At 37.4% G+C, this 14,791-nt stretch overlaps 1 protein-coding gene across 1 annotated transcript in view; it reads left to right on the forward strand.

Moving 5' to 3' along the window:
- The window catches only part of LOC124176478 (DNA mismatch repair protein MutL-like), a 73,109-nt gene that overhangs the window by 15,298 nt on the left and 43,020 nt on the right, over positions 1-14,791 (forward strand). The window contains exons 3-6 of the mRNA XM_046557871.1: positions 3,992-4,119; positions 4,200-4,323; positions 10,856-11,197; positions 11,638-11,798. Coding sequence (XP_046413827.1) covers positions 3,992-4,119; positions 4,200-4,323; positions 10,856-11,197; positions 11,638-11,798 — 755 coding nt within the window. The remainder of the gene's footprint in view (positions 1-3,991; positions 4,120-4,199; positions 4,324-10,855; positions 11,198-11,637; positions 11,799-14,791) is intronic.

The following is a 14,791-nucleotide window of genomic DNA, read 5'->3' on the forward strand; positions in this document are numbered from 1 at the left end:
CGTTTGATGAGAATCTTGTACATCTTGTGGTATAGGTTCTTCAGTGCTTGCATCTTGAAATTCATCGCTGTCATCAGAGTTTTGTTGATCATGAATTACCTCTTCATCGTGAATGGGTAGCATAACAACTGATTTTGAGTTTATTAGGCTGGATTTTTCATCAAAAACAATATCTCTGCTGAGTATGAATTTCTTCTCTTTAATATTCCTGTTACGTCCAGCATACCACTTCTCTCTATTTTTCCTACTCGCTAACTCTCCCACAGTTCTTACATTAATCTCATGGTCTCTGTCCTGTCCTCTTATCTCTACGTAGTCTCACGCTATTCACTATCACGCTTACTCATCAAATTCCATTCCCTACTGCTAGCATTGTCACACCTTTTCTGCACCCGTACGTTTCACGTCTCGAGGGACACTCCTATTCTAACTCTCAACAACGTCACATCTAGACTTTTACATAGCTTCCTACACTTCGTTTTTACCGCCATCTGAGCTTCCTCAAAATAAATATATGAGTAATATCTCAAAACAAATCCTACGTTATTCGATCCTCATCCTGATTTCCGGTTGTCCTGGAACTTAAAAGCGAAGCCAACCAGTTTACTCTTACCGCTCAGGAGTAACTCTACTCACGGACGTAACGTTGGTGGCAGCGGTGGCCTTCGCTTTCCGGAAATCCAGTGATACAATTTTACGTGTGTGCTACGCATGAAGTGCCGTCTGATAGACCGGTTCCAAAGTGTGCAAGCTCAGTGATGTTAATACAAAAGTAATACCACTGTATGATAGTGTTGAAGACACTCTGAAAGCCATATTCTACGTTAACGCAATCAACGATCTCTGATTCACACGAACGTCACAGACAAATCCGTATCTCCAAATCGATATTGCTGAAAGATTATCTCCTGCTGCTACTACGACGACATCTTCATTCTTCACGACTTCTAGTACGACACAACGCACACCGACGTCATCACCGGCTACAGACACGAAATCGCTGGACCAACATCCTCACGGAAGAATGCAACATTTTATTCCGTTCCTCCTCTTTATCTTCACCTTGTAAGTCGACAAATCCTAGATTAAAATTGACAACATGGCTACCGAAAGCACTTTTCCGCACCTGCCTCTTAAAGATGCATTAGCTCTGATTCCCACGTTCAATGGCACTAATATGCGGTATCCGAATTCATAACTAAAGTAGAATGCGCAAAACAAGCTGTCTTAGCCAGAGAACTGAATTTATTCTCCACACTCGTTCGCACGAAAATCGAAGGCGACGCGAGTAAATATATAGAGTCAGATAATCCGGATTCTCTTCGAGATTTGCTAGACTGCCTAAAACAGGCCTACGCGTCTAAACAACACCTCCCAGATATCCAGCTAGACTTCGCACAATCGGCACAGAGGCGAAACGAGAGCGTTCTAGATTACGGTGCTAGAATAAAACATCTTTTAAGACAAGCATGCGAATCAATAGATGCCTCAGAATCTATCAGTGATGCTCAAGTGCTAAAGAAAAATATCAAAGAAACCGCAAGATTAATATTTATCAAAGGGTTACTAGACGAATTAGAAATAAGAGTAGCTCATGAGAATCCACAAACCCTACAAATGGCTATAGACACGGCCACCACCAAGACTGAAAAACTATTATCAGATAGACTTAAACTAGCCTCATACCGTGATACTAACTACGGAATACGAAACCATATAAAATGTAGTATATGTAAATTAACCGATCACATCGATAAATATTGTCCTGAACAACCTTCCGTATTAGTGGTGTGTAGATACTGCAAGAAGGCAGGTCATAGTATAGAAGAGTGCAGAACGAGGCAGCGCAACAACACAACTTGCACGCAGTGTGGTCGCAAAGGCCACTCAAACGATAAGTGCCGCTCAAATCGGTCCCAATATCCCCAGAATCCAAAATTCCAACAAAATTCAAGAGTTTTCCAAAATAACACTAATCGTCAACAACAGAACAATCCCAATACCCAATATCGAGCAAGAGACCCGACAAACCAACCTTTAGACCGCATGCGAAATGACAGTCAACGCTCGCAACAGTATAACACACCAAATCCTTCACGATCGAACTTCAGGGTTAATTACGTAACACAAGACTACTCGAACGAGAATTGCGATGCAGGCGTGCACCCGGAAGTTTCATACGAAGCAAAGCAACATCGCGAATATTCAGGCAACGCGAGCCATTTAAACGAGTTCAGGGACGGCCGCGCGGACGCATCGACCTCCCTCAAACCGGAGCAGCGTCCAAACCAAACGTCAGCTTCGTACAAATAGAATCTGGCCCTCCACAGATTCGAACACAATGCCCGCAGTCTTTGAATGGGTACGTGACACTAATAATAGATACTGGCGCTAATATTAATTTGTTAAAAATCGATAAAATCGACCCAAGAGTCCACGTCACAAAGACGGACATTAGGCAGATTTCAGGGATAACGGAAGAATCCATCAGAACAATAGGAAGTCTCTACATCGAGTTAGCTAATACACGCCACGAATTCCATCTTGTCGATAACTCCTTCCCTATCATCGAAGACGGTATACTAAGTGCAGACTTTTTACGTTCGGAAAAGGCGACTATCTGTTTCAAAAACAACTACCTTATCTCTCGCGAAACCGGCGTTATTCCCAATAACAGGCATAGAACCAACACAAAAACACCACCGCGTATCCTCATAACATCTGTCACACAAACACCAAAGGTTCGAATAACCACCGGTGAACTCACACGACAACCCAGCACATTTATAGTTGACACCGGTGCTGATGTAAACATAATTAAACTCGGAGCAATACATCCGCATGTTCCGTGTAAATTACTCGAAGGTCAGATCCACGTTACCAGTGCTATACATGAGCCAATAAAAGTAGTAGGAACAACTAGCATTCGAATCGGTGACAACCTTCATATATTCCATATAGTCGACGATCTGTTTCCGATACAAGAAGACGGAATCTTAGGAATCAGCACAATAGAACCTTTGTTTACTAGGCAAGCTATTGATATTAAGTTTAGGACAAGTTTCGGTACACACGAGACATTTTTTAACATTACCTTACAAATTCCATTTGGTGTTTTACAATTAATCATGACATCACCTTCGCCAAATACTTTATTGGCAATACAAATTACTTGGTTTGAGCCTGCCATGGAAATTTGTTCAATTTCGGAGTGACGCAAATTAATAAATTTCGATTTCACAGTACACATGTGCCTTGATACGCCTAAATCTAATCTCCACAATTTTGACACATCAGCTTGCTTGTTATTAATAGTTAAAAAACTAAGAAGTGTACAGAAGGTTAAATTAACCGATAAAGCTTCAAGGTGCAAATATGCCTCCATGGACATAGCCCAATCATGATAATTATCCTGTCCAGTCAGTTTCTCAATCGACTGGAATAACGAATTATGTGATCGGGATGCCACATTGTCTTTCAACGGTCGCTGGCCATCACACGCGTCTCTGAGCAAGAAATAAGAGTTCCACTAACTTTGCTCATGCACTACTCAATTATTGTTTTCCTTGGTAAAGGCCCATAACCTGTTGCAACTAATGCAGTGACGACCAAGGGTGGAGGAGTAGAAAATGAATGCACAGAACTAGAACTGACTTGGATGTATTCAAGGTGCCACAGAAATATTAAACTATAAACAGAGTTGTTGTGGAAGCAGAGTAACTACTCTGACAACACTCACATCATGACTGACCTAATTCATCAGCTCATTCTTACACCGCTATGACACACTCACACACATACATGCATACATTATACAAAGTATCATATTGCTTGTAACAATATTTATAACATGATCTTACAGCACTACATCACATTTGTGTAACACTTCAGGAAATATATTTGTGAAGCCTCCTTTGCATAGGACTGTTTTATAAATTCATTTACCTTTTACTTCCGCTGCGTTGAACATACTATTTCTTAACTCACACAGGACGACTTACGGTGAACAATGATGTCCGTTCGTTACCCCGATGCCAAGATATAGAAGTGAGGCCATGCTTACCTGGATCCAATGTTTGCGAATTTAAGTTTAAAAAAGAGTTGTTCAACGTAATAGAGGTAAGAAATAATGATAGTGGTTTTGATCCACAAATTTGCGTGGTGAAAATGAAATATTCATATTTCCCTAAAATCTACAGGTTGTGAAGCAAATCAACGATAATTTCATAGTTGCAGTTGCCCTGAACCAAGATGACATCGCCTTGCTATTGATTGATCAGCATGCGATTCATGAAAGGATTCGTTATGAAGATTTGCTCAAAGGTATTGGTAAATTCGGCTTTCGTTGAAGCGTATATTATCGACGTTGTTTAAAATAAAGATAAACACTCAAGTTGACCCTCATACAACGATAAAAGTCTTGCACTGAATAGGTTGGGCCTAGTTGAGCCTGGAACATACAATTTTCTGCAAGGATTCTTTTGCACTCTGCTTTTGTACACGCTTTGAACTGCCTACCTAACTTCAGTTCTCTGATACATTTCATCCACCACAATTTGAAATCAATCTATCATTACGTTTCAATACATTTCCATACTCCAATAAATCTCCAAGTGTTATTTTATTCTCATAAATCAAATCATTTGAAACATATGAATCAACAACTTCTATTTCATTATCAATTATGATAAATGCAGACGTGTGCGAGAAAAACCAAATCACGCTGTATTCCTTAAAGCTATACGTCAAAGCGTTGGATTTTTTCTTTTTTTGTATTCACCGTTTCTTACTGCTCAATTGTCATAAATGTTTGAATAATTATCAGTTAATAACTTCAAACATTTTTAACTCAAACCAACCCACTCTCAGATAAAAATTTCCGCGGCGTAATTTATCGATTTCCGCTTAAAGTTTCGAACCTACATTGCAAACAATCACGGCGGATTTTCGAATTAAAACACAAAATTAAAGATTGATATACAACACCATTTTACGCTTTTTTTTTTAGATATAAGCAATACATAAAAGTCTGAAAGTTGTAACGATTTGTTTTTTTATTATTACAATTTACAGCTACATTGGATGAACTATCGACTTTTGTATTCTCAATAGCAAATAGTCAATCTCAATACAAATCATGAACACGTTCAACTACAAGACACATCCGTTCTCGTACCAAATAAATAAATGAATTAGAGATGTATAATGGTGAAGAAAAGAAATAAGATGTAAAAATAAATTATTAAAAAAAAAAAACACTCATTCATCCATCCATTCACTCTCAAGATTAAAATAATGCATAAATAAATCAAAGATGTATAAATAAAATGGTAAATAGAAATCATTAAAAAATTATTCATTCATCCATCCATTCATTTGCAAGATTTAAAATACACTCCCTACACACAAAATATTCATATAAAAATGTCTTGGTTTTCTTCCCATTCGATTGCGTGCTATTGCGAGTCTATTCCACTTCCTCAAGTCTCCGGCCACCTTTGGTTCTTCACGTTCATGCAACTTTTGTTCTGTCTGTCGTCGTCGAAGCTCGTTTCATAATGTTCATGTTCGTAGATGTATTTTTCAATTCATGTTATTTGACCAGGAAAAGAGAAAGAGAAACCATGACTACCAGACACTGCTATTCGTACGGCGCGGCGTCTTATCGTCGAATGCTTCCCGCGTTACCGCGAAACCCGTCCCTCACATCATCGTCGCCCCAAACGTCACGTCTGGCTTATCACCGTACTTTTCAACCTTGATTCAATGTGGGTTGAATTTTTATTCACTTATTATTCATTTATTTTTTAGGATCATTTGAACTGAAACTGAGAGATGTATACAAAATTTCGAAATGTGTCAGTGAAATTCATTTTCAATGGTTCTAACCTTCTAACGAGGTTTTGTATTCTGAATCTGTTGTGGAAAAGAGATTTATTATTCACAAACAGCAATCAGAACTAGCCCTATACCCACAGGAGACGTGAGTTTCTTCACTTACACGTACTATTATACATTATAAAAATAAAATACCAATTTTCAATACCAAACCTGAACTAAAATTGAATGATTTTCGACACAATGTTGCACGTTTAAAACGTGTTGCAGATTGTAGTCGATACTGCCAGCCGCGACGTACTAGTGCTTGTCAGGCACAGGCCAAGCAATAGAGCAGTAAATAAGTGATTGTGTAACAAAAATATTAGCAGAATTCCGGCTGTGCCATCACACGAAAGGCAATTTCCAATTGTATTTTGTGTGAAAAAAAAAAATACATACGAAATTTTTGTTTTTTTAAAAATTACTGCTCTGTCATGTTTGTAGCTTGTAGCGCAATCCCTTCAGATGAAAGTAGTGATTGGCATGTTCTTTACTTGTGCACAAGTCAGGCGCTGTCACATGAATAGTTGTTGCGCAATTGCGATTTCAATTTTTGAATGCCCCATCTTGCAGTGTGTCTGGATACATAATTAACGGTCGGATTTTGAATTTCCTAACAGAGTTTGAAAGTAGAAGTATAATACATCAAAACGTATATTCGAATTTTGCGTTGAAATGCTGCGAAATAGGTAAAAAATACTTGCAAACGTGACTGAAAACGGACTAGCACGCGAAAGCGGTTGAGTAGTGGGGGTAGAACGGCAGACGTTTAGAAGCGCGTATACCAGGACAATCTCTTGAAATTTAGAAATCAACTGCGGATGCGCCGAATAATTCGGGCTCATTGGTCGGCGAAATCTTCCCGCAACGATATTTTGATTTGTGAAGCTGGAAGTCAACGTACACAAAATGTGACAAGATTTGTGAATCTCTCGCGCGTAAAGAAGCGGATAGACGCTATGTTATTATTTATTTTCAATTAGCTTGAATTGTCTAAGAAGAATAGTATCGTTGAGCAATACCGTGGTCGATATCAGAAGATATTTAATCGACGCTCTTAAGGCAATAGGTTTGGCTTGTGTGGATGAGTGAGAGATAAGAGAGACATAGGTGCGCTCAGCACCTCTTTTGAGTAACTAGATGTAAGTTGGTGTAACGAGTTTGTTGCCTGTGTGTATCAGTACAAACAATTGGAAGCGACGTATACTTGAACAAATACAGTTTCTGTTATACACAAAATTAACCTGTTCCTAAACAAAAACTCATCAAGTTTGCGAACCTATTTATTACAATTATTTCTGCACTTTACGTTAGCACTGTCTGAAACAGAAAAAATCTCATCTGGATGTTGGAAATTGAACCTGGAATACAGAAGTTATCCAGTGGCACGCGGTGAAAATCAAGAATTTTATAATGGTTCCTGCGACATAGGGATTCTTTTTGAAAATCCATGTTACAAGGTGATATTCGGAGTACTATGAAGTAGATATTGTATCGGATTGGATTGAGTTTATTGTTCCTAAATAACAGCAACTAGGAGATGATTTGAGAATATGTTTTCATGACTGTGTTGAAAATTAGATATTCATCTGTTTTAAAGGAACAAGGGACACATCTTGCATCTGATTTAAGACTTGTATCATTTAAGGGTTAATAAATCAAATATCACAGAATATTCAATTTTAGTATTGGGTCCCTTCGCTTATTGAATCGGACATTGTCGTAAAGTTGTAAAATAAACTCTAATAATTATTGGAACATTTCTAGTATTATTAACAATAATTTATTAATCGGAACAAATACATTGACTATAAACTATTAGTAAATTTGGTTGAACTAAATTCGAGAAAAAAGAGATTCACAATTTTGTTACAGATAGCAAGATATTCCAATTTCTTGAAAGATTGGTTTGATGTCTTTCATTTTCAAAAGTCGTAAAATTTAATCTTACGTCCTGAAATTACGAGATAGCGAGAAAGTTACTTAGAAGATACGTTTCAAGCGATTCGAAATTGAAATAAACCCTAAATCCTACAACTTTTTTCGCCAACCAACTAAAGTGGCGATGATCTCTGTCCGTGTGATGAATTGGATAGGAGAACATATCAGTGAATGGCAGAGATGCAATTATATTAGCTTTATTTCCTGCCGATAGTAAAAAATTTAATTATTATTTCTAATGTATGAAATCATAGAAATGATTGAATAAAGTGAGCCCACCTACCTGCTTCGTTTCTTCCAAACACCCTACATTCAAACGGATTTTTTATTTTAGTCGAAGAAACGAATTTTCAAAGAGTGTATATTGTCCCGGAATATAGTAATACAAAAAATTCTCTATTGCTTGACCTAACAATTCAGAGAACAAAACACTACAGCAAACGTCAGGCAGGAGCGGGGGAAGGTATAAAATATCTAGTTCGCTGTTCATGCGTTATCAGTCGATCAACATTGCATTTCGGCATGTTATTCGAAATTTCAAATTGAATATGACCAATCGTATTGCTTTATTTGCAAGAGCCTGGAGGGCTATGAAAGCTACGTGGCCGCCGCTTAGTACCCGCCTCGCCCTCATGTGGTCCCTAAATAGCTTCGTAGCACCCCCCACCCGTGTCTCCTAAATGAACGACTTGGTTTATAAACGTTTCCTAAGTGTATTATGATAAATGTTCAAGAAGTGACAAGGCATGTGGAATTGTAATCACCGACCCCGAAAACCCTCTTCCCATACTTTTAAATTAATCAAAATCGTTTTGCTGTCGTAGAATCGGTCATTTAAAGTGTACAGCCGCCATATTGTGTCCGCCAATTTGAATTTTGCAAAATCTGACAACGGATTCGTAATCAGCGACCCTAAAAACCCCCGCCTACCAAAAATCGTAAGGATACTCTTAAAACTCAACAATACATTTTTTCTAAAAAAAGTGCTATTTTTCAGAATTTGTTAATTTATATAAAAAAATTAACGGAACATAAAAACAATTTGAACATAAACTTTGATCCTTTAACATATCAAGATCACAAAATTACAAAAAAAATACCCGGTTAAATCGAATAAAACTACTCTAAAATCGTAAAAACGTGTTTAAAACAGGTGGCATTCTGGAATGCCACTATGCCACTAAGGGTCAAGACCAGCATCCCATAATAAATGCAACCCATCAAGTAAAGCCGACGGTTAAATGGCGAAAGCCACCCAAGATCAAGCCGCGGTCCATTGACGTGTTCTCCAAGCGGCTTTCGCAACACAAAATGCACACAGTTATTCAGAGTAACCTTCAACTTCTTCTCAAGACTTTGATTTACGTTGATAAGAGCCACCGCCCAGTAATCCAAAATAGGGAGCACCAAGCTAGTTACTAATTGACGCTTTAACGTAACGTTCAAGTCATTAACCGACTGACGAAGACGATATAGCACTTTCGACACTGATTTACAAGTCTTACCAACCTGATCAACCCACGATAGTCTCTGGTCAATTAAAACCCCGAGGTATTTGAAACTAACAACGTACTCAATATTTTCATTACCCAAAACAATACTCGGTATCTGATCCAGCTTGACCAAGTTAACATTGAACGGACTGCCTAATATCGTAGCCGTTGTCTTGGTGGCATTAATCTTTAGCTCATTTAATCGACATCACTCCGCCACCGCAGCAAGATCTTCATTCATCCTTCCAATTGCATTATCTAAGTCAGTAATTTTACATGTTAAATAGATAACACCATCATATGCAAAAAAGAGATAACTGCGATATCGTAGACACGTAAGAAGATCATTGATAAACAGTGAGAATAATAGCGGGCCAAGAACACTTCCCTGACTCACTCCTGCAAGGCAATTACTCCATGTAAACAGCTCTGCACCATCTCTCACAGCATGTCTTCTTGCAGTCAAATACCAATATACCCAGTGAATAACTTGAATCGAGAATCCAAGATTACAAAGTTTAGTCAGCAACAGCAAGTGATCAACAGAATCAAATGCTTTCGTTAAGTCCAAATACACTGCTATAGTGACCAACTGCTCATCAATACCAAACCTAATATCATCAAGAAACTTTAAAACAGCAGTTTGCGTACCCATTTCGGGCCGAAACCCAGTCTGACGTTGATCCAGCACATCGTAGTCATTTAGATATTTAATGATCTGATCAAGCACAATACGTTCACAGATCTTTGACATCGCACAAAAAATGATAATGATAATAATAATAATAATAGACATGATAATAATAAAAAATTGTATGCATGGAGTCCACGCACGACAGAAGTGAAACTTATTGCTGATTGATTGTAAATAGAGATGCATTATTAGTATTTTTTTATTCGAGAAGAAATAATAATTGGTAATAGTGAGAATGCGGGTATGATCTGAAATGAAAAATGTGGTAGCACCAATGATTAGCCGTTACGAAAACTGAGGAATACACAAACATGGGCAGCGTTACGAAAATTCAGTAGCATCACTGCTGCGTCATTTCTACCCCTCCCCTGCCTTTCCCCTTCCCGTTCGATCGCTCACGCATGCATCGGAATGGCGTCACTGCGGAGGCACTCTACTCCTCTCCCGGTCACCCCAACTCGCACCTAGTCATTCCCCTTACGCGGTCTTAATTTTCATAACGCCAGAAAAGTATTGCCCCCTCAGCAAGGAAGTTTCACTTTAATACGTACATAATGTAGAGGTCCGGTGTCAAGGAAAGAGTATTAAAATGTGTTTTATTATTTAAGGCACGTGACCAGTCTTCCGAGCGTACAGATATATTGTGAAGAACATAGACTAGATACTCGTATATATAATATAGATGGATAGAGAACTCACAACTTATTTTAGGGTCTACTTAATAACAAGTTAGATTGTCCGACTCAACACATAACCATTTCAATTCATACATTTAGTATTGTTCAACTCATGATTGGAATGTTGTCCGCACTTTTTCAACTTTTTCGTAAAATGATATGACTTTCAGGTTACACCGTCGAAAACCAGAGATTGTTTACATCCACCAAACTGACCATACCAATGATTATTGATGACCTGCCAAGCCATTTTTCGGATCAAATTACACCACATCTAAAAAAAATAGAAGCATTTGGCATTGGGCTGAATTTAGAAAACAGGGATCGTTTAGTTGTAACAAGTATACCAAAATGCTTTGACAGAATAATGTTGAATCATAGTCGTACTGAATTGGAGCATACAGTTCGAAAGCTTCTGTTCGAGATATTGGATAATTTGGACTGCAAATATATGCCAAATGCTAATCTACCAATGATTATTCACCAAGCCATTGCAACGGAAGCTTGTCACGGTACCGTAACTTATTCTATTTATAGTTTATTCAAATCCATATCATGTTACCTTCTTGCTGACCATTTTGAAAGTTAGATATATAATAATCAGATATTTTCGGGGCGATCAGTGTTCTAATTATGAAAATCATACCTAATAGATATACGTCATTTCAAATTTTTTTTACCGGTCCCTGAGATCCGGCTAATTATGCGAAAAATTCCGCATGGTTTAATATTCTCCATAATCGTTCATTCATAGCTTTTCAATGTAGACGCCTTCTAATGACTAAAATCATGATTTTTCAGTTTTTTCACATTAGTTTATTTGTAGCCGGACTACTTTGTCTATAGAGATCATCGAATGTAATATCTTAATCCGTGTTGGTTTATGTTGAATATCTTTACCTTTCTGTGTAGCCCCATAAGTCGGTTCGGAATAATCTAAAAATGTTTTCAGGAGCAATAAAGTTCGGAGAAAAGCTGGACATCGACCAATGCACCAAACTTCTTCAATCCTGGATACATACGAAGGCACCAAGTCGATGTGCCCATGGTCGTCCGTGTGTGATTTTACTGTTGAAGCTCAAGCAATCAGAGATCCAAATGCCAATTTTAAAGGTAAAGAATTAATTATTGCATAAAATGATTTCCTCACCTAGGTACTGTTAAATTTGCTCAGTGCTGTGGGAGGATTCAATATTCGGGAATAATAAAAATGCACACGTATTTATCAGTGGAAAATATAGTAATGTAATATTCGTTTATTCTTTGATTGCTCTGAACAACGTTCTTCATAAGACTAACGAGTAGACGGGAGATCACACATCTCTCGGCTACTCTCACGCTTCTATCCGTGACATTAGTTCGCACATATTTCGCCCAATCATGTGTGTGCTCGCGTAAGAGCGCACTTCTTTAAAAAAAGTTTGACAACCTTTATTCAACAGGTGAGGGATTCTCCGTCAACTCGGCTACTTTTTTTTCGACCATCTCAGATCTGCCCCATAATTGGGCATATCAAAGTACTACTAAAAGGTACTCTGTGTGAATTTTTTCAGATTTTTTAATTCATTATTTGAGAAATTGCCGTTTTTTTTTTCAAATGAATATATCTCGGAAACTTGAAGTAATTGAAAAAAAAATGACTCTACATAAAAGTTGTAGTTTCTTGTTAGCTTTCGAGAGGAATTTTTGAAAAAAATTTTGACGTTCCGGTAACGCTGATTTTTTACCAAAAAAGGAAGAAATTATTTTTTTTATTCAAAAAGGACCCTTTTTTTGGCTGAAAAAATTACAGAGTCTTCCAATATGTGTGACAATATTGCCAAAAAAACGCCAGAGTGGCACGGATCGAGGTTTTAGGATAAAAAAATGAAGTCTGACAAATTCGGTCTAGTTTCCGGTATAAAAAAATTAATTTGTAACTTGTTCATTTTTTTTACCCTAGAACCTCGATCCGTGCCACTCTGGCGATTTTTTTGGCGATATTGTCACACATATTGGAAGACTGTAATTTTTTCAGCAAAAAAAAAGGGTCCTTTATGAATAAAAAAAATAATTTCTTCCGTTTTTGGTAAAAAATGAGCGTTACCGAAACGTAAAATTTTTTTCACAAATTTCTCTCGAAAGCTAACAAAAAACTACAACTTTTATGTAGAGCCATTTTTTTTCAGTTACTTCAAGTTTCCGAGATATATTCATTTGAAAAAAAAACGGCAATTTCTCTAATAATGAATTAAAAAATCTGAAAAAACTCACATAGCGTACGTTTTAATAGTACTTTGATATAACTAATTATAGGGCAGATCTGAGATGGTCGGAAAAAAAGTGGCCGAGTTGACGGAGAATCCCTCAGGTACAACTCCGTAGCGATTTTGGCCATGTTTCACTTTTTTTTCTTTTTATTGACAAATGAAATTGAATGATTATTCCTATTGGTGATAGTGAATTCATGCCAGGGGTATTGAAAATTTTCTTGTAACAATACTATAATATTTCTTACGATAATTTATTCACTCACTAATTACAGCATGATGTACTGTTGTGACACCTTGAACTGCATGAATTATCACTTTTTGAGTATGCACATTTCTTTGTTTGCCGCTTTCGCATTTTGCTTTTCTAAATTTGCACTTTCTGCATTTTGAAATTCTATAATTCTAACAGCGTTACAATTTTCTATAAATATCACATGAAAACCACTTTCCCGAAAATACCTCGTTTTCATGACGTTTTATTGCAGCGGCTTAATGTTTTAAAACAAATTTTCACTGACTATTTCACTACATATTACAATCATTCTCTGCAATTTCCAGAAATCCGTAATTTTTTTTTTCCTAATAAGAGCAGGAACTCAACTTTTTGGCATCTTTTAAATCAACAGTGACGGTAATACTCAACTCTACTGAAGTGGTAAAGTTGACTCACTTCACTGATTAATGACATTTCATATTCAAGTTCCGTAAGTAATACTGAACTTACATGAACTTCTACGAAGTATTAACAAATTACGTAGTAAAAAAAAATAGAACGAACTACCATGTTGTTCGAATTTGATTGTTAACTTTCCAGTGTAAAGAGTATAAAAGGCTGGTACAAAGAGGGCACTTATGGAAAACACTTGATAACAGTTATTCGAACGACATTTTATCATTCTTACTGACTGAACGATGATTGATGAATTGATCATAAGATTATTTATTTATGTCGACGTTTCGATCTTCAGGTTACAGTAACAAAATAAAGATAAATTAAATATTGTGTAACTACTAATGTCCGACCGCACCTTTGACTTCGGCTTCAGCCACCTTCGATCGCATCTTCAAAAAGCAGCCAAAGGTTTGGCCGAAGCCGAAATTTTCTATCAGCCCCCGATAATGAATGAACTTGTACAAACGCGCACGAGTTGCGCGCCGAGTTATACTGTTATCTTATTTCATTTCAATACAGAAATAAATATACGAATCTTACTCATTGTCTGTACTTCTTTTATTACTACTATTGTGGCGATGATTGTAAACAGACACTCAAGTGTGTCTACGCCCTCTATACATGTACACGACGAGGAGCACGCCGGCCAGGGTCGCTTCTGACTTTGTATGAAGCACGTGAAAAGTAAAGAGGTATAGAATATTACCGACCCCTCATGTATTTATTACAACTATCATGCATAATAACAAATAATTTCTACACAATTTGTATCGATATTATTATGGTTTTTAGCCAGTATTATAGAATTTGTATCCGTGATTGATCGACTTACTCGCGATCACGGATAGGCTTCCGCTGGTTCCGGATTGGATTCCCGTGTTGTCCGTTAATTTTTCTCGTCAATAATTTCTTTCGTTTTTTCTTCGCATATTATATCCTGACTGGTTTCAAAATTAATATCTAAAATGACACACCTTGATTTGAACCGTGTTTGGTGACTAGTGCTGTCTTTGTCTGATCCACGATCCCACATACGAACCCCTCACTCGTGCGTGCTCGTGCCACCGAAAGTACGAACTTTGCAACGAACCTAATGGCGACTTGTGAACTACTGATGTGTTTCCAATAAGTGGTATACCTTTTTCACTGGAGCTATCAGACCTGTATGAAAGACCATGTAC

This window comes from Neodiprion fabricii, chromosome 1 (assembly GCF_021155785.1).
Source record: "Neodiprion fabricii isolate iyNeoFabr1 chromosome 1, iyNeoFabr1.1, whole genome shotgun sequence".
Lineage (NCBI taxonomy): Eukaryota > Metazoa > Arthropoda > Insecta > Hymenoptera > Diprionidae > Neodiprion > Neodiprion fabricii.